Source organism: Petaurus breviceps, unplaced genomic scaffold (genome assembly GCF_028583685.1).
Source record: "Petaurus breviceps papuanus isolate PSGF00001 unplaced genomic scaffold, PetGlider_PUasm1.0 118, whole genome shotgun sequence".
NCBI lineage: Eukaryota > Metazoa > Chordata > Mammalia > Diprotodontia > Petauridae > Petaurus > Petaurus breviceps.
This window is the reverse complement of record NW_027185616.1, coordinates 13,478,035-13,502,157: the sequence shown is the minus strand read 5'-3', so window position 1 is coordinate 13,502,157 and position 24,123 is coordinate 13,478,035. Positions and strand designations below refer to the sequence as shown.

At 39.4% G+C, this 24,123-nt stretch overlaps 1 protein-coding gene across 3 annotated transcripts in view; it reads left to right on the top strand.

The window, feature by feature from the left end:
• PDXDC1 (pyridoxal dependent decarboxylase domain containing 1) overlaps nt 1-23,556 on the top strand; it is a 58,382-nt gene extending 34,826 nt beyond the window's left edge. For 2 of the 3 annotated variants that reach the window (XM_069086353.1, XM_069086364.1), the window contains 15 exons: nt 1,570-1,654; nt 2,191-2,239; nt 2,418-2,519; nt 2,740-2,865; nt 10,909-10,959; nt 12,712-12,775; nt 14,349-14,431; nt 15,370-15,475; nt 17,959-18,130; nt 18,639-18,757; nt 19,125-19,246; nt 20,012-20,104; nt 20,183-20,279; nt 21,277-21,381; nt 21,608-23,556. In XM_069086353.1, coding sequence (XP_068942454.1) covers nt 1,570-1,654; nt 2,191-2,239; nt 2,418-2,519; nt 2,740-2,865; nt 10,909-10,959; nt 12,712-12,775; nt 14,349-14,431; nt 15,370-15,475; nt 17,959-18,130; nt 18,639-18,757; nt 19,125-19,246; nt 20,012-20,104; nt 20,183-20,279; nt 21,277-21,381; nt 21,608-21,882 — 1,649 coding nt within the window. In that variant the 3' untranslated portion in view covers nt 21,883-23,556. Of the gene's footprint in view, nt 1-1,569; nt 1,655-2,190; nt 2,240-2,417; nt 2,520-2,739; nt 2,866-10,908; nt 10,960-12,711; nt 12,776-14,348; nt 14,432-15,369; nt 15,476-17,958; nt 18,131-18,638; nt 18,758-19,124; nt 19,247-20,011; nt 20,105-20,182; nt 20,280-21,253; nt 21,382-21,607 lie in introns of all 3 variants that reach the window. The other variant, XM_069086372.1, reaches the window with a different exon arrangement.
• The last annotated feature ends 567 nt before the right edge of the window (nt 23,557-24,123 follow it).

Below are 24,123 nucleotides of genomic sequence, written 5' to 3'. Positions count from 1 at the left end.
GTTAGTTATAATAGGATAGTCAGAATCTTAGGATCCTAAATGTAGAGCTGGACTAGATTTTAGAGATCCATCTGGTTCACCCCTTCATTTTGCACATGAGGAAACTGAGACCCAGACAGGAGTCTGTGGCCCTAGGCTTCATGGGTAGTCATAGACTTTAGAATTGGGAGATCCTCTGACCCTAAAACCACTACTCTTTCTCTTATACCACGATGACCTGAAATAGAGTGGTAGTGGCATATTTTTAAAGGAAGTCATGAATTTAAGAGAGATTGTAGAAATAGAGAAGATAGGACTGATTGAATGATTGACTATGAAGGGAGAAGGAGTTATCAAATAAAATTGTATATTGAGCCTAAATGACTGGGGAGATGGTGGTCTGATGAACAGAATAAGGAAAATTAGAGAGGAGATAACAAGGAGAAACATCATGTGCTTGCTTTTGACTTAGAACATCCAGATAGAGACATTCAGTGGACATCTGGAAATAAGGTGCTGTAGGTCAGAATAGTGGTATGTAGATAACACAGAAATCTTTAGTTAAAAAGTTTTCTCCATTGACTGGCTCTTTTCTCTGTGTTCTCTTCATTGATGATCTTAACTGCTCCCCCAGCCTCATTAATTCTAGTCCTGGATTGAGGGAGGTAGATTGTCATAGGACAGTCTGGAGAAGAGAAGGAGGGAGGAAAGGACAATGGAAGGTTTTGTATTTTTTGTGAAGAGATTGATAAATATGTAGGAAAAATTATAGAGGGAATATTTACTAAACATTCTAACTAAACAAATTTGTAGATACTTTAAAGTATCTAAGAAAACATTGTTTAGACAAACCATTCATTGTATTGCTAATTATAAATGGTTTCTTATCTATTTATTCCAGTAGTTGTGTTAAGAACTTTTATTAGGTGACATTCTCTTAAGCTAATTCTAATTGCTGCGTGTAAGAATAGCTGGTATTTACATAGCATTTTAAAATTTGCACCTCGCTTTATGTACCTTGTCTCTTTTGACCTTCACAATAGCCCTATAAGGTGGGTACAACAGATGTCATTCCCATTTTGCTGATATGAAGACTAGGGATTTCACATAGAAGTGTCAGAAACAGAATTCAAACCAAGGTATTACTGATTCCCAGGTCTAATACTGGATTCCCTAGAACACATGCATTTCTTTTAAAATGTTCTAGAATGCATTCTTCACAAACTACATAAATATTGTCCTTCACCCCCATAAGTGTTAATGGTAGCTCTAAAATAATGTTACAGTAGACTTGAAAGCCTCATGATTTTTTTTTTCCTATTATATAAGCATAACTTCAATTAGTGAAGTATTAGTCTTTCTGGGGAAAAAATTGGTTTTTGAAGTTTATATAAAACATATGCTTTGTATAACTTGAAATATACAACTGTTTTGTGTGAAACTTGGACTAGAATCTTTAATTATTATTGAGGCAATTTGAAGAGATACGAGGATGAGATTGGTTACTAGCAGGTAGTTATTACTCCTGATTATTATTTATTAGAGACAAAAAGTCAGAATCTTGACAGAGTCTTATTTCCTTCATTGTAGGTACCCCAGGAGCAGGGCACACAGACAAGCTGGGACGTTTGAAAGAACTTTGTGAGCAGCATAATATGTGGCTCCATGTGGAAGGGTAAGTAGAATAAATTTCTTCAAGCCTAGCCTACCTATCAATTAATTACATAAAATATACAAAGGTATTCTTAATTTCTCTAGGCAACAAAAGTAACTTGAAAGACTTTTTGTAAAGATATATTTCTAATTTTATCCATCATCTGAGAGAAGTTTTGATTAAAATTCATTTTTAAGGTTTTGTCTAAAGTTTGGATTCTTAGTCTTTTTGTGTGTGTCATGGCAGCCTGGTGGAACCTTTGGACTTCTCAAAATAATGTTTTTATAGGCATAAAATAAAAGACATAGGATTACCAAGGATACTAGCTTTATAGGAATACAGTTTTAAGAATATTAAAAAACAAAAATTAATAGACCCCTGTTGAAGAACCTTGGTCTAAAGCTTATAATATAAACCAAATCACATTTTCTGTTTCTTATGTGGTAAATAGAAAAACTATTTTTGACAACATTATTTAAGCTAGACCATTTACATTTGTACTTTAACTAATAAATGAACTATGTAATTAGTTGCTAAATTCCTGTTTTCTTTTCCAGAGTGAATTTAGCCACTTTGGCATTAGGCTACATCTCCTCTTCAGTACTGGTATGTTGTTATTTTATTAAATGATAAAAGAACAAAAATCAGCCCCCTTAAACAGAGCTTTCCCATCCCTTTAATAAAACTTCCATAGTCTGCCTCTTGACCTTTTCTAATGGAGAGATTTCTGAAATTTAACCTTGGACTCTGGAAAAATACGAATGAATTCTTCTTTTCTTGGTAGGCTGCAACCAAATGTGACAGTATGACTCTGGCTCTGGGCCCCTGGCTGGGCTTGCCAGCTGTTCCTGCAGTAACACTTTACAGGCATGAAGATCCTTCTTTGGTAAGCTTACTCACATGGTCAGTTTTTAAAATATTGTTTAGGTGCTAGGAACTTTCAAAAATTAAAACCCAGGGAATTCCTGTTTATGGTTTGTTTAGAAATAAAAACTTGTAAAGCAGGTTCTATTTAGGTACTCTTCTGATGCTTAATTTTGTATTTTACTCATAGGTTGAGTATTATTATTGATTGTCACTAATAGTTGATTTTTTTTTTTCTGTAGTCACTGGTTGCAGGGCTTACATCAAGTCAGCCAGTGGAGAAACTTCGTGCCTTACCACTGTGGTTATCTTTACAGTACTTGGGACTTGATGGGATTGTTGAAAGAATCAGACATGCCTCTCAGTTGGTGAGTAGATGTCCTTTGGGTTAATTAAGTTTTCAAATTCTTGAACTTAATAATAACTGCAGTAAGTTATGATGCACTTTCAGTCTTCCCAACAAGCCTGTGAAGTAGGAAGTGCAGATAATTGTCTCTGTTTTACAAGTGGGAAGTGAGGATCAGAGAGATGACTGCATGTCTAGAAAGTAGGGAACTCAGAGCTCAAACTCTGCTTCTCTTACTTCCAAGTCCAGTGTCCTTTCACTGTGCCATGCTACTTGCAATGAGTTCAGTGTATTTTATTGAAATGTTTTCCATTCAGTAACTTAATTTGTATATAGATTTTCAATATAACTAACAAGAAGGGGGATCCCCTTTTGTGAGCATATGAATATTTTTAATAGAGGAAAACACATTAAGGATGCTCTTGGTGTTCATTTTAAGGGAAAAAGTCACAAAAAGGCAAAATTTAGCTTGAAGGGTATGAATATCAAAAGGAGTCCTACTCATTCTGACTAACTGTTAAGTAGGAGTTAAGAGAATTTAACTTAACAAACATATTTAGTGCCTGTTGTCTATAATACATCTTGCTGGTCACTAGGAATACAAAAAGAGAAACTAACATGGTTCTTGCCCTCAGAAAACTTGATCAATCAAGCACATTTCCTATGAGATGGTCTGTTTGAAGAGAGCAAGATTACGATCAACCGACATTTAATAAATTTAATCTGACTCTATGTAGTGGGGCATAGTGTAAAAAAGACTGAAGATAAAATGGAGCCAGATTATGGAGCTCTTTAAATGTCAAGCTAATGGGTTAATACTTACTTTGTAGTTAGTGGGGTCCTCTGAATTTTTTTTTGAGCAGAATCATATTGTCAGACCATAATAGGCAATAATCTTGTCAGCTTTATGAATGATTACTTGGAGATGGGTAAGACTGAATCAAAAACAAGAAGTTAGAAGACTGTTATCAAAGTTCAGTAATTCTAAGAAGAATTAATGAGAGCCTGAACTGCAGTTGTAGTAGAGTGAGGAGAAAGGAAGGATGGTTATGAGTGACATTATGATGACAGAATACAGAGGGATTGGCAGCTAATTGGACAAAATGGGTAAGGTAGGAGTCACAGATAAGTCCAAGGTTACCAGCTTTGGTAACTGGAGTAATAGTGGGGCCATTAATAGAAATTGGGAAGTTTGAAAGACAGGCAGATTGGGGAAGTATGTTGAGTTCAGTTTTAAATGTTGTTTGAGTTGCTGGCTCATGGGCATGTGGGGCTGGAGGCCAAGGGAGAATTGAGGGCTGAATGTCTGTGTTTGAGAGCCATGTCTATAAAAGTGTAGCAGCAAGTACAGTGGCATACCCAGGATGACTGCTAGTACAGGTTCTTTGATTTGCTTTACTAGTAGAGATAGCTGTTTAAGGGATCAACAGTCTCTTTTTAATCATATTCCCTATTTCAGGGGAAAAGTCAGCACCCTGAACTTCAGAGAAAATGCAGAGAAAATACAAGCAGAGAAACAAAGACCATATGACAGGGCTCTGACTGCCTGAATCAACTCTACTTTACATACGTCCCTGAATTGAGAGAGCCTTTACATCTGATCAGGCAGGGAGCTCTGAACGTATGGCCACTCATAATCTCAACCGGGGAGTCATAAGATCCTTCTCATAAGCGAGCCCCCAGAGCTAAGTACCAATTCAGAGTAAAAATACACTTCTCAGAACCAGAAAGCATCACAACCCTGGAGACTCAGGGCTTAATTAGATATTAGCAAAAGGTGTGAAAGCCTCCCCTAAGCAAGCTTCCCTTAATGGGCTCCATGTGAGGCCAGATCTTATATCCCATTAACATTACAAGAAGTGAGAACTAAAGTCTTTGGAATGGAAGATTTCTCCCAGGAGAAAAGTGTAAAGAGACTGGGAGTTTCTGATTATGTATTTATGAACTTCAGAGATGTTTTTAGCCCCAGGTGAAAGAGCCATCTTTTCCACTGTTTTTCTTTCTGGATTATTGCTCAAAAGCTTTCATTATGGGACTTCCACATAATTAGGCCTGTGACTGGCAGCTAGGTGATGCAGTGGATAGGGCTGCAGGCCTAGAGTCAGGAGTCAGTTAAATCCATTCTCAGACACTTACTTTGAGGAGACTGAGGCAAACAGGGTTAAGTAACTTGTCTAGGGTCACAGCCAATAAGTGTCTTGAGTTTCCTCATCTGTAAAATGAGTTGGAGAAGGAAATGACAAACCACTACAGTATCTTTGCCTAGAAAACCCCAAATGCATTCACAAAGACTTGGACATGACTGAACAAAAACAACAGATCTGTGATAGCATTTTCACAGTGACCTAGGGATGACTTCACTTCCTCCTCCATCTCCCCCAACCTTCCCTCATGGAAGTGGAGCACTTGTGATGGTGAGATCTAGGGTGTGATCAGGCCTCTCCGCGGCTGAGGTAGAGTGATTTTGAGGAAATGAGAAACTTGAGAGAAGACCTTTGAAGGAGCATCAGCATAAATGTCGAAGTCCTTTAGAGTAAGGGCAGAAGTTACTGGGGAAGATCATTGAGCCATTTCCTGAGAAGTAGGGAAGGTGACCTGGGGGCCACTAGACAGAATAGACCGTGATCTGAGTGGCCAATTTCCATAGAATTAAGTCCAAAGGTTGCTGAGTGATGGCAAAAAAAGGCATGTCTGGAAATTGCAGTTTATCTAGCCAGACACCAACAGATGGGCATCTCATTTATTTCCAGTTCTTTGCTACTATTAAAAAAAATGTTAACTATGAATATTTCAGTATTTGTAAGACCTTTCTATTCTTTAAGTTAATCAGTTAATTTGTTTTTAGTTTTCAACATTGACTTCCATAAGATTTTGAGTTCTAAATTTTCTCCCCTTTCTCCTTCCCCAAGATGGTGTGCAGGCTCTCCATATACATTCATATTAAACATATTTTCACATTAGTCATGTTGTAAAGAAGAATTAGAACCAATGGGAAGAAGCATGAGAAAGAAGAAACAAAACAACAAAAAAAAGAGCAAATAGTGTAGTTCTTTTTCTGGATGTAGATAGCATGTTCTGTCATGAGGCTTTTGGAGTTGTCTTAGATCCTTGCATTGCTGAGAAGAGACAAGGCTGTCAAAGTTACCATCTCACACTCTTGCTGTTACTGTATACAGTGTTCTCTAGTTCTTCTCATTTCACTCAGCATCAGTTCATGTAAGTCTTCCCGGGTTTTTCTGAAGTCTCCTGCTCATTTCTTAGAGCACTGTAGGATTCCTTTCCATTCATGTACGTGTTCAGCCATTCCCCAATTGATGGGCATCCCCTTGATTTCCAATTCTTGGCCACCACAAAAAGAGCTGCTGTAAATATGTTTGTACATATGGATCACTTTCTCATTTTTATGCTCCCTTTGAGATACAGACCTAGAAGTGGTATTGCTGAGTTAAAGGGTATGCACATTTTTATAGTACTTTGATCATAGTTCCAAATTGTTCTCCAGAACGGTTGGATTAGTTCACAACTCCACCGACAGTGCATTAGTGTTCTAATTTTCCTACTTCCTGTTTTGTCATGTTAGCCAACCTGATAGGTGTGATCTGGTACCTCAGAGTTGTTTTGATTTGCATTTGATCTAGAGCATTTTTTCATATGACTATATATAGCTTTAATTTCTTCGTCTGAAAACTGCCTGTTCATATCTTGTGACCGTTTATCAACTGGGGAATCACTTGGTATTCTTATAAATTTGACTCAGTTCTCTATATATTTTAGAAGAGGCCTTTACCAAAGACACTAGTTCTAAAAATTCTTTCCTAGCTTTCTGCTTCCCTTCTAATCTTGGTTGCATTGGCTTTGTGCAAAAACTTTTCAATTTAGTATAATCAGAATTTTGCATTTCATAATGCATTTTGCATTTCGTCATGTTTTCTGTCTCTTGTTTGGTTATAAATTCTTCCAATTCTCCATAAATCCCGCCTCGTTTGCTTACATCTAAATCGTGTACTCATTTTGACTTTATCTTGGTATACAGTGTAAGGTGTTGGAGATCTTCCAATTCTGAATGTCCTTGGGAGTATACACCCATCAGGGGGATCTCTGGGTCAAAGAGGATGAACATTATAGTCCAGGTCCTACATCCATGGCTTATGAAGTTGGCATATGAGGACTTGGACTTAGATGGACTGTAATCTTGTCTCCTGGGAATTGATGTCTTGTCACGTGGAAGACGGAGAAGATTTGGGGAACCCAGAGGGCAGAGGAATAGGGAGTGGAAATGAAGAGGCAGATTTCAGCTCCGTGCAAGGCAAACTTGCCTGCAGTTGTGTAGGCCAGGAATGCTGTTATGTTTTGGGAGATGGTGAGTTCTCTGTTTCAGGTAGGCTTTGAGCAGAGGTCTTAGCACTATTGGAGGTATTAGAAAATCTATTCCTGTTGGAGTAGAGGTTGAATTTTATGGGTTTTGTGGGTCCTTCCAATACTGAAGTTCTTGATTTCGTAAGAAATCACTACAGTTGTTGTATAGTAGCAGAACAAAACAAAAGTAAAACAGTAATTTATATCATAAAAATGATTTATTTAATTATTAATAACCATTGATTTAATTGTAGGAGGTACTCTGAGGAAAATATTTATACTTTTTTCCTTAGCTGAAAATTTTCTAGGAAAAAACTCTAGTCTATTATAAGCCCTGACATAAGCATTTTTCTTATTTCCACCTGGAGCAGTGGCTTTAAAGGCACATTTTTGGTAGTTTATAACAGATTATTAAGGAAGTTTTCTTCATGTAGGTATGTAAAGTATGGAAAACTACCTCTCAGTGTTTCATATTGTTGTGGCAGTAGCCCTTTGTTTTATGATTGTGAGAGTTTCTTCATACATCAGAAATAACTGAGACTCAATATTGCTTTAATTTTTTTAAACCCAATACTTAAAAAAAAAATTTCTCTCTGATAGTATATCAAAGTAAAACAGTTCTTAGAAGACCTTTTCATGAAGATCATTTACAAAGGCTGGTTAGCATGTTGCCATAGTAGCTTCGTGTATTTGGGGAATGTACAGGCATTCAGTAGGGAGCTTTTTAATTCCCATTGGACAAGAGGAAATGATAAAATGAGGATGATGACAGTAGCCACCAGGTCCCTAAGGTCACCACAGCTTAGCACATCCTTGAAAGCAAAAGCTGAGACCGAATCTAAAATGTTTATGAGATCTGGAGTAATGATCTAATTGCTAATTTGGTAAGATAGTGAATGCTCAATAAATGTTTGTTGAGTAAATGGAGTTAAAGAAACTTTAGACTTAGCCCAAACTGGGTGTATAGATTACAAGCTTCATAAAGCCATTTATAAATGAACATGAGAAAATAAAATCCTTTAGAAGGCAGTGTGCCCTAGTAGGTAAATGGTTAAAGGTTATGAACAAGCTATTTTCAGAGGAAGAAATTCATGCTGTCAACAACCATATGAAAAAGTGTTCCAGATCCCTGATAGAGAAATTCAAATTAAAACAACTCTGAGATTCCGTCTCCCCTCCATCAGATTATCAAAGACAACAAAAAAAGGAAATGACAGTTGTTGGAGAGGCTGTTGGAAAGACTGATGGACTACTGGTGGTGGGGTTGTCAGTTGGTCTAGCCTTTCCAGTGCAGAGTGAAGTAAACAGTAAAGAAAACAACATACACAGTGAATATGACAGTGTAAATGGAAACAACTACACACCCCCAAAATCAAAAGCAAATGTAACCAGATTATAAAGATCAAAAGATGAGAGGACACCCCTAAGCCACCACCTTTTGGAGGTGGGAGGCCTACAAGTGTTACACATTCCACATATTTTCAGTATATTGATCAGTTGTGCTGAATTTCTTATTTCCTCTCTAAAAAAAATACTATTTGCCATATGGGATGGATGGTTCTGTGGGAGGGGGTGGAGGGAATTCGGAGAAAGTGGTGATTTAAAAAAAAGAAAATCAATTTCTACTCAATAGAGTCCCACAATTTCATGAGTAATTCTATTTTTCTGTCACATACATTTAAATGCTCCTTTTATTTGGCATGTTAAATTCAGAATTTTTTTTTTTAATTCAAAACAAACATAAAAGGCAGTGTAGTGGAATGGAGAAAGCACTTGATTTAGAATTAGGAGACCTAGGCCAAGAATTACTGGTGCTCTTACCTGGAGTGAGGAGCTTTGGGTTCAGAGCCTAGTGGATCATTTCAAACTGTATCTATTGGCAAAGTATTCAGCCTATCTGAGCCTTAAGCTCGTCATCTGTAAACGAAGGACGATACTTGGGTGGCCTCTTTTCTCAGAGGTGTAAAGAAAGTGCTTAATAAGCCATGAAGTGTACATGGCACTGCCAGGTACATATTACAGGGACATGTAGACACATATAAGACGTAATACCTGCTTTCATCGACTTTATAATCCACTTGAAGAGACGATGGTTACACGAGATATTTAAATAATAATAATAAGATGCCAAGAAAAATGTTCCAAAAATAAATTCTGTAAAATTCAAAACAGACGAAGGGCTGGACGACTTGGGGAAAGTTCCATTCAGGCTCATTGGTTCTAATGTAATAAAGAACCTCTGTGTGGTGTTGGGAAGGGGGTCCTTGGGAAACACAAAGGTACTTATGGGTTCTTTTCTCTTCTGAAAACACGATTTAAACTCAAAATTTTCTTTAATTCTATTTTTTCAACAAGCCAAATAAACATATTGAGCACTTACTGCATACAAAACAGGCATACTGCTTATGATTATTATCAGATGGTTAGTGCATGTAGGCACTGATGTGGACTGGAAATTGGAAGAGCCAGGCTCTGGCCCAGTTACTAGCATGCTGTGCACTTTGGCCGCGCTTTCCCACTTGAAGTTAGTTTTCTTATCTGTAAAAGTATTGGTTGACCTACTTGACCTCTTCTGGTTCTCTTGCACTAAGGGTTGCCTTGAGGGATAGTGGGCTTCCCTCCATTGGAGGTCTTCTAGCAGACACTGGATCCTTGTTGGGTGTGTTACAAGGAAGATTGCTTTCAGGCGTAGGTCAGTTGGACGTACTGAGCTTGCTTCCAGCTCTCAAATTCTGAGTATAATTATTTGTATCCAGAGGTACTTTATGCTGCAGAACAAGTATTGCCCTTGGAGAAATGGGGGGAAAATAGCCATTAATACTATTAAAAAGTTAACCGCATCAAGCAACTACTTTTCTGTGGTGGGCCTATGAAAAGTACATTTTGTATGAGTCTATCCTACCATTTAGCAGTAGCCTTTTGGAATTCCTGCCTATCTTTGAAGGTCTAGCTCATCTTCCACCATCTCCATCAAGACTTACCTGATCACGCCAGCAAAAATTATATTGATAGGGCTTGGGCTTCCTTTAGAGCTCTTTTTGGGGTGGCTAGGTGGAATAGTGAACAGAGCATTGACCCTGGAGACAGGAGGACCTGAGTTCAAATTTGGCCTCAAACTCTAACACTTACTAGCTGTGTGACCTTGGGCTAGTCACTTAACCCTAATTGCCCTGCCTTCCCCCCTCCAAAAAAGCAAAAAAAAAAAATCAAACCCAACTCTTTTATGGTACTTATTTGTGTACATACCACTCATCTCTCTTATTAGATAAATAACATACCTTTACTGTTATATTCTATCCATCATATCTGATATGCCTTGCATATTTTAATCAATCATTGTTGAATGAATGAGTTACTGAATAAATTTGCAATGTTAGATGTGACTACTGACTTTTGTGTCTCATTAGAAATATCTTTCTAGCTTGAGTGTATCAAGTGTCAACTTTAATCAAAATTAAGATGGTTTGATGGGTGGGAGTTCAGTCTCTGGTACTGATAAACAGTTGTATTTGCAAATTGCCAAGTACTGAGTGACTTTATTACATTCAAAGTTTTGTTTTACTTTGATTGCATAAATAGCATATAAACAAATGCCTTTAATTGGAGATCTGGATGAGTTCATCTTTTTTGTAACAGACTCTTATGAAAAATCACTTCTTACATGTTATTTTAAGTTGATGAATTCATACAGTCTTTTTCTTGTTTGCAGAGTCAAAGGTTGCTGGAAAGTTTAAAGAAACTGGACTTCATCAAAACTTCGGTATTAAATAAAATACTTCCACTGTTTGTATGACACAAAGTCCATAAAGTACTTTAAACTTCAGTAATGTTAGGTGCTGTGCTAATACTTACGAATGCTGTCCCATGTGTGTAATTTATGACATAGTGAGGCAGTTACGTTAAAACCTAGTTGTACTGAGTTAGGTACTCTTTTTAAAAATCCTGTTATGATTTAGTTCTGTTTAAAGTGATGGTTTGATAGTTTTTAAAATAAAATTCAGCCACATAAGGAATTTATAAATACTATACCTAAAAGAAAACATATCCAAAAAATCTCCCTCCGTGAAAAGAGGTATTTTATATCAGAATTCTTTTCACGGTCTCTTAACCTGTAAGTCTTTTTCCTTCTCTCGTTGTTTTCCTTTTATGTTACTGTTAGGGGTATATAAGAGAGCATTTAGATCCTGGGTAGTCTTTCTAAAAGTAGCAAAAACTACTCTGCAGGTGGTTTTGTAAAAGGCTCTGTCCTATATTGACCTGTTTTGTTTTTAGATCTTTTGTCCTTAGTTTGGTTTTTAAAAATTATTTTTGAGTTTAGATTAGTGAATTTGGCAGTAACTCCCCACTACTTTCCGAATTAGGGTCATTGAGCTAGTTGAGTGGGTGGAAGCTTCATGTACTTTTCCCTTTCCAACCTGGAAAGGTTTTTTAAAAAAGTTCCAAGAGATTCTTGCCAGATCAGGCCCAGCAGAGAGGTGGGCTTCGAGATTGGCAGGGGCCGATTCCAAGATGCCTTCCATCACTTTTGTCCCCATGGAGCCTTTCCGAAATGCTTCCTGCCCTGTAGCAGTTTCATATTTACAACTTCCTCTGCCTTATGGCACTGTTGCTCCCATATTTAAGTACCATAAAGTATGGGACCCACTTATTTGTGAGTTACCCTTCAAACTAGTCTCAAGGACCTGAAATAGTTCATGATTTGTAAGATGAGTTGTTTCTATATTGTCTTAATGTAACTTTAATAAAAATTTCCGTGTGTTTGCATTGCAATCTGTTAATAATGTCATTAGCTAGTTCACATCAAAATGCTAATATGGTACATTTTCTTGTTCTGGTTTAGAAAATCTGTATGTTAGACTTTGGACACACATAGCAATTCTGTTCTAATTGCCATCCTTAAGGGCTACTTCCTTTTGGAAGGGGAGCTTGTAGAAGAACAGAAGAGGACTCATTGAATTCTAGAAAGAGCCTTCTTTCATGTAAATGTGTTTTTCCGAGGAGTTTACATCGGGCATGCCTAGGCCAGCAGAAGCTCGAAAACCCTAAGGCCACAGTCTCGCTGAAGCTGTGCCTTCTTTTTGTCCCCATGTCCCTTTGTGATCTTCTGCTTGCTCCTTTGTTTCAGAATTGAATTCGGTGGATACGTATGTTTTTTATTTTGTCTTTTTGAAATTTCTTCCTGGTTTTCATTGAACTAGAGTAAAACGTTAAATTAATAGTTGAGATTGTAATTAATCAGATTGTGAAAATTAAGAATATGTGAAAAATGCCTAGAATATGTTATAGAATATGTGAAAAATGCCTAGAATATGTTATCATAAATCTTAGGGAGTTAGCAAAACCATCACTTTTGTTTTCCATTCATTAGACAATGAGGAAAATCAAACCTAGAACCTTTTGTTTCTCTGTAAACAAAATGCATGCTTCAGTCTGTTGTGCAAATGCAGTATTTCAGTCTTTAATTATGTGTAGTTTTAATATATTGCTTGATAATGTCACATTTGGTTTTAAGGTGGAAGATGAACTCACCTCTCCAGTGGTCGTATTCAAATTTTCCAAGGAACTTTCAACTTTGGGTGAGTAGCTTAGAGAGGCAGTTAGTATGAGCAGCTTTGAATAATCTATATAAAAAATATAAACCAACTCATTTCAATCTTTAGTCATAATTTATAATAGTCAGGATGACTCTATCCCAGCAATCATAGTGTTCTGCAGTTCTTCATTGGTTTAGTTATGGCATCAGCAGACAGCCAGGCAGTGCTAGTTGTTTGGTAGATTTTAAGTCTGATAACATTACACCGTAAGACTTCTCTCTGGAATTTGTTGAAAGAAAATGCCTCTATAATGGAATGTAATTATGAGAACATCATTGATTTCTTGGCTTTCTACATAATACATAGTACATGTAACATGGCATGATGGAAAGAGTCGCTGCTCTTGCAATCCTAAGTTCAAGTTACAGCACTCTGCCACTATTTTTTGTTTAAAATTCTGTTTGTACCTTTTTTTTGAGTGATTTCTCAACATAATATCCCCAGCTTCCATCCCCCAGTAGTCTCCTCCCTTATAACAAAGAAAAAGAAGCAAAACCAATGGAAACAGCAGTGATATGATAGTATATTTGAAGTTTGGCGTTGGGAGCCACTCCTACTTACTGTGAGATGGGAACATATTATATGTCCTGGAACTAGTCTTAGTAATTGTATTTTTTTTTTTTTGGTGCTTTTTGGAAGGCAGTTGGGACTAAGTGACTTGCCCAAGGTCACACGGCTAGTTTTTTGTGTTCAGTGTCTGAGGCTGCGTTTGAACTCAGGTCCTTGTGACTCCAGGGTCGGTGTGTATTCACTGTGCCACCTTGCTGCCCCCAGTAATTGTATTTTGAACCTTAATTCGGTTGCCTCTGGCTTTTGGTTTCATTTGTATTATTATAGTCATTATGTATATTGCTCTCTTAGTTCTCTTTCTTCTGTCTCTAACAGTTTGTGACAGATCTTCTCATAGTTCTTTGAATTCCTCCTCTTTTTTGGTTCTTATGGTTTAATATGCAGCAAAGTGGATAGAATGCTGACTTTGGATCTGGGAAAGCCTAAGTTCAAATCCTGTCTCAAGACACTTAATAGCTGCGCGATACTTCCAATCACTTAATCTTTTGCCTGCTTCAGTTTTTTCATCTATAAAATGAGGAAAACATAGCACCTATTCCCAGGGTTGCTGTGAGGGTACAGTGAGAGAAAGGGCTTTGCCCTCCTTACTCACTAAAGAAGTATTAGCTATTATCATCATCATTCCTTTACATTCATTATTCAGCCATTCCCTAATCAGTGGGCTGTGTTTTTACTGTTTCATTACAACAAAAAATCTGCCACTTAATTGCATGTTTTTGGCTGGATCGGTCAATTCCTGAACCTCGGGGGATCATCTCACAGGACTCCTGAAAGGATCAGATGAAATGGCCTGTATCCATTAAAAGCACAGTGTATATGCATCTGCTGGGACTGTCTTGATTTGAATATTTGTTGATTATTGTAACTGATATGAAGATATGTGGAAACTTCAGTTAATGGGAATTAGGTGTGGTTGTGGTATCTTCAGTTACTTTGACCTCAGCTTCATTTTGTTCTGGGAGTGACTCTTCTTTCTGTTTTTCAGGATCAGATAAAGCAGCAGTGCCCACCATGCAGCCCTCAGCTGCTAGCCAGGAGAGAGACATCTATGACACGTTTAACCAGTGGGTAAGAGCCCTGTGGTGGGGACACACACGGAGAATAAGACAGGCCTGCTGCTCTTCAGGAGCTCCTGTCCTCCAGGCTGGGGACATTGTCTGCCGTGTTTTATCTGTGAGCCAGTATCCGTGTCATTTGGCAGCTTGAGGCAGCTGCTGGTTTGGTGGGTAGAGCACTGGGCCTGGAGCTAGTAGCCTTAGGCACTTCCTAGCAGTGTCACTGTAACCTCAGTGTCCTCATCTGTAAAATGGGGATAATAATAGCACCTGCCTCCTGGAATTGTTGTGAGGATCAAATGAGATCTTTGTAAAAGTCCTTAGCACATGGTGGGCACCATATAAATGCCTCTTCCCTTCCTTTCTCCTTCGCTTGTCAGGAATTTGCATCTGTAGCAAAAAACTACTTACTGCAGAGATCCTGGCATGTTGTCCTTGGGCTCAGGCCTGCTTTTAACCCTTGGCTCAGGTGCGGTTTAAACAGATCGCTTCTCCATCTTCCGTCCCAGTTTTCCCATATGTCAGTTGAGGTCTGCCTGATGAGGCTTTTAAACACAAATGTGAGTGTTGGTTATAAAAGTAATGAGTGTTTAAAAAAAAAGGTAAGTTCAGCAGTTCGTCAGTAATCAGATGAGGCTGATGGTAACAGCAGCGACAATAATTTCCAGGAAGTAGTGTGTGTCTGTTTAGCTGTGGGAGTCAAACCTCATAGGCCTAGTCATCGAGGGCCTTGATTCTGATCGCCAGCAGCAGAGTATTTCTTACAGTGTGGAGAGGATGAATATACCTTCTTAAACAACAGCTAACAACCCTCCCCCTCTCGGTATTTATTGACCTCTGTGCACTAATGGGGATTGGAAGGCTCCTTGCCTGGGACGAGCTGGGAGGAAAGGGCTTGAGGGCCTGATGACCCCTTTCTGCTCAGCCCCTTGGCCTGCCTGTTTCCATCAGCTTGGCGAGCAGCTGGCACAGCTGGTTCCTGCTAGTGGAGTTGATGTCGTGGAACTGGAAGATGAGGGCACGTGTGTGCGGTTCAGCCCCCTCATGACATCAGCAGGTAACTGCTGCCCCTGAATTCTGCTTGTATAGGGGCTTTTGTCCTGGTGAAGAAATAACAAGAGTTCATGGTTAATGGATAGGCTGGCGGAGTTTGGTAAGCATTACCTTGCTGTGCACTAATAACAAGTTTCTTTCCCTCCCCTTTTCCTTATCAACCTTTCTTCTTGAGCAAGGCCTTTTTTTTCTCATTCTCAGGGCCTAACAGAGTGAGTGCTCTGCTCAGAGTAATCAGTGTTTGATGGTTTGAATCATTAGTTTTCTTCAGCTTGGTTTGAGTGGATCTGCCTTCCTGATTCACTTCTCCATATATTGGGTACAACATTCACTTGGATTTAGAGGTTTATGTGACTTCAATGTTTCGTTTTCTGACAAACTCTGATTTTATGATGATTCTGAATCTTCCTCTTGAAAGGGTTTGAACGCTTTTTTGGGAGGAAGGGATAAATTGCACATAGTCCCTTGATGGTGAGAAAACATCATCCATTTGCCCACAAAAGAACAAGGGCAGGTTATGAAATGCACTCGGTCTCACTGCGTCTCTTCCTTGTCTCTGTCGGTTATCTTGTGTGACCTCCAGAAAGACAATGTATACAACAAAACAATACTATTGTCAGGGTATAAAGGAAGTGCTGGAGAGAGCAGTGGAGGAAGAAATCATTTCCAAATTGTTAGAGGGAAAGAGAAATTAGAGAGCTCTTGATGTAGGAAGTGGCAAAGGATGGGACTTGAACCATTGGGATGTAGGACATTCCAAATGCAAGAGACGAGAGTGGACAAAGATCACACATCTGAAAACTGTAGGATGCGTTCCTCTCACCCTACGAAGAGATCGCAAGGCTTTAGTGTTGTGAGTCATCTTTGTGACATGGCAGCCACAAAGCCCAGGCTAACGTTGTCATCACACGCTACATGCAGAGGCATAGTGAGGTAGTAGATCTGCTGTATCCCACCCTGATCAGACCACGTCGGTACGACTGTGCAGTAGCACATTTTGGGAAAGACAGGCTGGAGCATGTTCAGAAGCGGATGACCAAGATGGGGAGAGGGTGGAAAACAAGCCATGCAAGGGGTTGATTGGAGGCACTGGGGAATTTTTAGCTTAGAAGGCACAAAACTTAAGGAGACACAGGATAGCTCTTCTTCAAGGATTTGAAGGCTCAGTAGTGTAGAACAGAGGTGTCAGATGCGTGGTCCGCAACACTACAGTGTGACTGGAAGTAGATTAAAATGTGATAGGGAAATGTTTAACAAAATAAATAAAATACAATGAAACAGAGATAACATGAGTCAGTATGTGGTCCACAGAGATCCTTACATATAGATCAGTGGCCCCTATATCTGGTTACTTTTTATACGCCTCTTCTAGAAGAATGATGAGACATGTTGTGCTTGGCCCCTGAAGCTGAGCAGTACATGGAAATTACGGATGGGCAGATGGAAGTCCATTGTGAAGAAAACTTCCTGATGATTAGAACTATTCCGAAGTAGAGTGAGCTGCCCTGGGAGGTAATGGGTCTTCCTTTGCTGGAAGTCTTTGAGAAGAACCAGGGCAGCCACTTGCTGGGATTTTGTGGAACGTTTCTTTGGTTAGGTTACTCTGGACCTTTCATGTCTGAGGCCTCTCGGCTCCTAGGTGTGCTACAATTTTGGGAAGCCCAGTGGAACTGGAGTGTAGAGCTCATGTTGAGTAGTGTGAGATGTGTATATAAAGGCAGGCTGGCAGCTAAGGAGTTTGAAGGGTAACAGTGTGATCAGGGCTATGGATGAGGTGGATTAGAGAAGGTGATTAGGAACTGGGAGATTGCCTGGGTTGCTGTGGTAGAGGAAACAAAGGCCTGAAGTAGGGGAGTGAGGGGCCACAGCGATAAAAAAGTACAGAAGAATCATGGAGGCAGAGGGGGCAGGACTTGTGATGACTGACTGACTATGGGAAAAGCAAAAAGCAAGCTTGAATTCTGGGGAGAATGGTAGGACTGCTAACAGAAATAGGGATCGCGAATTTAGGGCTAGCAGGGACCTCAGAGGACATCTCATCTGGTCCAAGATAAGGTGACTGAGGCCCAGAGAGGTTGGGTGTCTCAGCCAAGGCCACAAAGGTGGCTTTGAACGTAGGCCTTTTGGTTCCAAAGCCATTGTTCCTTTCCCTTATTTTGCTGGAATTGAGGAAAAGCAGTGGGGTTAGAGGGAAATACAGTGAATCCATTTTGATCATCCTTTTGCTGGGAATAACAGCATTAATGAGGCCTGGCTCGGGTACAGGGGTTATTTTTCTAATGCCCACTTTCTAAAATAGTTTTAGGCTATTCCTATTCTGCCTTCAGTAAACTTAGGCATTTTAAAAATTTCCAGCTCTAGCTATTTGAATGTTCAAGGAACTTCTGTGGGGGCATTTCTGAAGTGAAAGGGGAAGGTTGGTTCTCTGTATTTTGATCTGTCTCTGTTGCTGTGACATTTCTGATGATAACCTCTGGGCCTTTTCAGTTCTAGGAACCCAAGCAGATGATGTTGATCAGCTAGTGGAATGCTTAAAAACTCAGATCCCAGTTCTGACCGGTACAATACAGCTCCGAGAAGAGTTCAAGGAAGAAGTGGGACGGACGGCAGGCCTCTCGCACATTGAGGACTTGGGCTGGCCTGGCTTAGGTGTAGTCAGGTACAGGCCGCTCTCTGTCAGCTGATGTTTGCTTTATAGCCCAGAAACCCAAGTTGAAAGATGACCTAATGATAAATTTGTCTGGCATTTCTGTCACCTTTGGCTGTGATTGCTAGAGACGCTAATATACCATTTGACCAATCAGCAGACATTTATTAATCACCTACTTTAATGTTAGACATTGTGGTAGGTGCTGGGAATAGAAATACAAAGAATGAAACAATTTTTACTCCCAGAGAGCTTACATTCTAATTTTTTGATATTGTACTATATTTAAACTTCTGGTATCAAGAGAACTAAAATTTCCTAAGATCGCATAGATTTATGGACTTGTGCTTCCTTTTCTACATTCCTCAAAGTGCTTAGGTTTTGAGAATCCTTGAAATGATTTTTTTCCATCCCTGTTGCCTGGCTTCATTTCTGTGTTAAGTAGTTCATATTTTATAACACTGTGATATATGAAGATATCATGTAGGCTGCAGTATTGTTATTTGATATGATTTTGTAGGTATGAACACATAATTGAAGAGAAGATTAATGAGAAAGCAGAAGCAGAAGTAGAGAAAATCAATACTGAAATCCTGAAAAAATTAAATGAACTGGAATCTGACCTTTCATTTTCACTGGGTAACTCCTACTTTTTAAGTCAATAATTCTGACCATTAAAGCCATGAGGTGATGTGGACAATGCCAGGAGAAATTTAGGGTGAAACTATAGCTCTTTTCAGAAACATAGTCTTGCATCTCCCTTCTCTGTGTGTACATTGTTGTGGGCTCTCCATCTCCCAGATGAAAGTCACTCCTGGATGCCCCAGTTAATGCTAATCACATGTGCCAAGCTGACTCCCCAATCTGGCTCCCTCTGTTAGTCCTTTGTTTATGGACTAGCAAAGATAGGTACCAAATGCGGACACAGGGGAAGACGGAGAAAAGCAGAGCCAAAATTTGATGATGATGTGGAACTAAGGAATTTGGTTTACTTATTCCTCTTCAGGCCCTGAATTTGGAAGACAGAAGAACTGTATTTATATTGGAATGGCAACTGAGGACCTCGATATTTCTGAGTTAATAGAGACCATTGCAGCCACAGGCCGAGAAATAGAGGAAAACTCGAGGGTTCGTAAGATAAACAGACCGCTTTTCCCCCCCTCCTCTTTGCAGCCTTTTGACAGTTTTGCAGGATTAAGGTTTTTTGATCCAGGTTTGGGGCAACAGGAAGAAAGGGAAGAAGAGAATTGTGCCCTGTAAAGGCAGCTGGCCGAAGTCCTAAGAGAAGTTGTCTCCCTCAGCCATGCTTAGAACTGTGTGTCTGATCTTCCAGGCAGCCAAGGATGCTGGCTCCTCTAGAGGGTAATGTGGAGGTAGCCTAGGTGGTCTGAGGCTCATTCTCTGAATCAAACAGTTGAGTCACAGAAACATTCAAGAGGAGAAAAAAGGAACCATAGCAGAAGAGCTGGTATTTTTCAACTAATTTAGAAAAAGTGATGGAAGCCATTCATCATATTACTTAGAGTCCTTTGCAGAAATGAACCAACCCCCTAAATTGAAAAGTGCCAGTTTAGTGTATTCTGGTATGTTATTTTCTTCAGGTTACTTGTAACCTTTTCAGTGCATTTATAGGAACGTAGAGGAGGCAGGGGGTGAGAATCCTTTTCCTTGACTTGGCATTGTAAGTTTAAGTACCAGTCTAAAATTTTAGGTCTCTCCTGCCCATTTTCTAGTAAATATATCAAATAGCAGAGAAGTTTAGGTCTTTATAGGTTTTTTCCCTGTATAGTTTTAGTTAAAGCAAAATTAGTTTTTACCAACCAACTTTGAAAAATGCCCTCAGTACCTTGTTAGTAACTATGACCACACAATGCCTTTTCTGGTTTTAATTAGCTACTAGAAAACATGACTGAAGTTGTTCGGAAAGGAATCCAGGAAGCACAGGTTCAGCTGCAGAAAGCAAATGAGGAGCGCCTTTTGGAAGAGGTGAGCCCACAGATTGAATTTCCTACCTCAGCCTTAAAATTGCCAAACTAACCTTGAGGTCTTGGTTGTGTCTCACAGGGAGTGTTACGGCAGATCCCTGTTGTCGGATCAGTACTGAACTGGTTTTCTCCAGTTCAGGCTTCACAAAAGGGAAGAACTTTTAACTTAACAGCAGGTAGGATTAAATAACTTCTACCAAAATCTGTTATGTTGAGAGATTTAGCCAAATGCTCGACCCTCAGGGCACATTATAGTTAGAGAAATACTTTCTATTTGCTATTCTCTATCAACGATGCTGGGCCCCCTTATAAGATGACTGTATTGTTCTGTGCATGTTGGAAGAGTTCGAAAGCAGATTCTCAGCTCTGACAAGCAGAGCAGGGCAGGCTTGTGTCTCCTAAATGAAAAAGGCGGGTTTGGTCGCTCTTTTCCTCACAAGTATATATTAGGAAAAGACTGTTGTAATCCTTCCTGAATTACTTGATTTCTGACCTGGAAAATTTGCAGAAATCCCACAGAATTTAGTTAGGTTGATACTATCAAAATATGTCTTTTTGGGGGCGGCCAGGTGGCACAGCGAGTAAGAGCACCGGCCCCAGTGTTGGGATGACCTGGGATCGAATCCTGGGCTCAGGTACTCAGCACCACACACAGAAACACCTGGCCGTGTAACCTTGAGCAAGTTATTTAACCCCGATTGCTTAAAAAAAGTTTTTTTTAAAAATATGTCTTTTTGGGGGGTTCTGATTTCTGAAATGTGGACTGTGCATTTTCCTCCAAACAGTAGCAGCTACATTGGTCATTTGATAAGAAGTTTATTCCTCCGTAAAGAAACCAAAATCCAATAATTTCTCACTAGATAGGCAATTTTTCTGTTATGGCCTAGTCCTCCAGGGAGTGGTCAGGTGACTTTGGCAGTGTATCTGAATTCAGAGTACTGTATCCTTACTCTGGGATCTCAGGATGCCCCAGTCATGTTCTTTTGTGGTTGAGTTTAAAGAAATGGGCCCCTATAATTAAGGAGGCAGATTCGATTAACACTGATAACCTGACAAGCCCATAGAGATGAGCTGAAAGGTTATTAACATATTTGTACTTAGAGACAGTCTTTGCCAGGAACTTGTGATCTGCCTTTACCTTCCCACCCAGCCCACGCTGTTTTCAACTGGCAGGTTCTTTGGAATCCACTGAGCTCACATACGCTTCTAAGGTACAAGGTACAGGAGTCACTCCGCCTCCTACCCCGTTAGCCAGCCGCACCAAACAGAGACTGCCAGGTAGGTCTCCTCCTTATTGGAACCCGTACTTTTCACTAATTAAGACTGCTTTAATTAGCTCTTCATGCTCGAAATTCTCCCTCTTGACTCCATTGCTTTTGCAGGGATTTCATCTTAACTACACTGTCTACTAAATGAAGCAGCTTTTTGTTTGCTTTTTTAAAGTAAAGACTTTATTTTAACATCTTCTGTCTTTTAATGGTGTGTTTATTCAAATTCACTCCAGGTCAAAAACTTTTTAAAAGGTCTTTAAGAGGCTCAGATGCCTTTAGTGAGACAAGCTCAGTGACTCATATTGAAGATTTAGAAAAGGTGGAAGAACAGGCCTCAGCTCTCTCTGGTGGGGAAGAACAGGGGCCTCCAGACGTAAGCAGCACCAAGCAGCAGGCCGGGCATGCCGTCTCACAGGCAGCAAACCAAAGTGAGGCGGTTCCGAGGGATGGATCTCAGCACCCAGACAATGACTGCACTCAAGTGGAAGAACCAGAAAGCTTAAGATAAAATTCTGACTCCAGAGATTAAGACTGTATTCCCTGCGTTCCTGGGATGGTAAGGATACATATAAAATGTGAACGGTGCCACATTAGGACAGTAAGGACTACTGCGATTCACAATTAACTGGGATTCTTGCACAAAGGTGTGGCTGCAGACCAGGATTTCTCGGTGGTGGTCGGCTCATTTGTTTATAGGCCAGTACGTGGCTGTTGCTTCAACCCTACACCTCTTTAGCAACACTAATAAGTTGAAAAAGATTTTTTTTAAGTTGCTTTAAATACTTGCTATTTATTTACAAGCGACAGTTATCACTTCAGGTGCGTCACTTGGAATAATGGCCCCGTTCCTTCTAACACAAGCTTAAGTGATTGGGTTGCACACGGTCGCTTCTCTTCTGCACCTACTCCAGGCTGCTGCTCACTGGACTCCCCTCTGCAGGCAAAGATAACACGGCACTCGCTAGAAACTCACTTGGACTTCTTGGCTGCCTCTGGTTTTGTTTCATGGAATTGTAACGTTTCACACCAAATTGGTCTTGTAACATGTCTTTTGTTTGAAGGAGAATGGGTTTAAATGCTCTTGTAAATATGAATGCCTGAGCCCCACCTGTCCTACCCCACTGCTGTGTGTCCTGGAGACGTAAGTGGGGACTGTGTCCACTCTACCAAGCTGTGTTCTGACAAGACTGTCAGGCATGTTAGAATGGGCAGCACTTCAGTCTGAGACTTCATTCTCTGCCATAAATCCATTTTCTCCCCTATGCACTATTTGTAAACAGATTATTAAATGTATAGAGCAACCATAACTGAAATCTCTTTCCCATGTATATTTTTACAGGTGGAAGTTATAACTTAACAAACTGAAACACAGATTGTGCTAGTTTTTGTTTTCCTTTGATTAACTTAAAATCTGGTAGAGATGTATAAAACAAAATCTTATGCACTGTAGTACACAACCTATAATTTTAATTTAAATATAACTTCATCCGTTACCAGAAGTTGACTCAGAGGCTTTTTTCAGTTAACATTTCCTTGTTGGACCCAATTCATCAATAAAAGACAAGCTTTTTAAAAAAAAATTTTTTTAAAGGTACAGAAGCATGATCAGCCCCAGACGAGAGCTGGTCTACTCTTGAGTTTAAAATGGAAACAGCCTGCAATATACTACTCACCCTAACTTTTTAAAACTGCTGAATATTCATTTATGTATTTGATGGCCCTTTAGCCTTTTTGCCTTCTGGAGTCAGGCACCATAGACTATTCTTACATCTAAACCTTTACTCATATTTCACATTAGGCTTGTTGATTTTAGTTTTGGGAGCCTTAGTTACACCATGTTAAACCTATAAATACTTTCTGATTTAATGTGATTCCTGACATTTGGCACTTGTCTTAAAAATACAATTTTTCACTTGAGAAGATGATTAAAAGGCAAATGTTCTTCCTTATCAGTTTATTTGGTGCAATGAAGTATATTAACTCATAAGAATTGGGGGATAAAATTATCTATAAATAAATTAATTTTTAATGTTTTTATATTTGGAATTGTTAAAATGGTTTGTTTTTGCTGAAATAGAACTTCACCCTTTAGATACTATTTGAATGTTGGATTCAATAAAGGTTCTTGAAATTGTTATATATGAATTCAGTTCATATACAATAAATCTTACTGTTAAGTAAATGAGCATTATGACTACTTCTATTCCAGCCTCTATGTGTTTCCTCAACCTAACTGACCCAGGTTCCTTTCCTTCCATTATACCATGCCGGTCTAATACCCATTTGCCTTCTCCATCCCCACTCTGTAAATTCTGAATGGTGCAGAAGGTCACACAACTGTTGGAACTGAGTCTACTACGGATTCATGTTCTCTAATCTCACCTGGCATTTCTTTAGCATGGTCCTCACAGCGTCTGTGCTAGATCTTTTCCTTTGGCTCCCAATGCCAACCATCTCTTATAAGTTCCAAGATTTAAAGCTGGAAGGGACCTTAGAAGTCAACAGATGACTTCATTGCTCTTCTGAGAAAATTGATCTATGGTAAATAAGGATTTTCATTTCCCTTATTCCACCCTTCAACCTTCATTAGCTTTTTTTTAAAGGCAGACACTTTAATGAGGTATTTTTACTATGAGCTGGAGGAGAGTCGATCCCAGCACCCTCCTTGGAAACAGGCCCTGTGATAGCTAAACCTTTCATCCCACTTTTTATTGTTTATTGTGACCCATATCTTGTCTTCCAAATACAG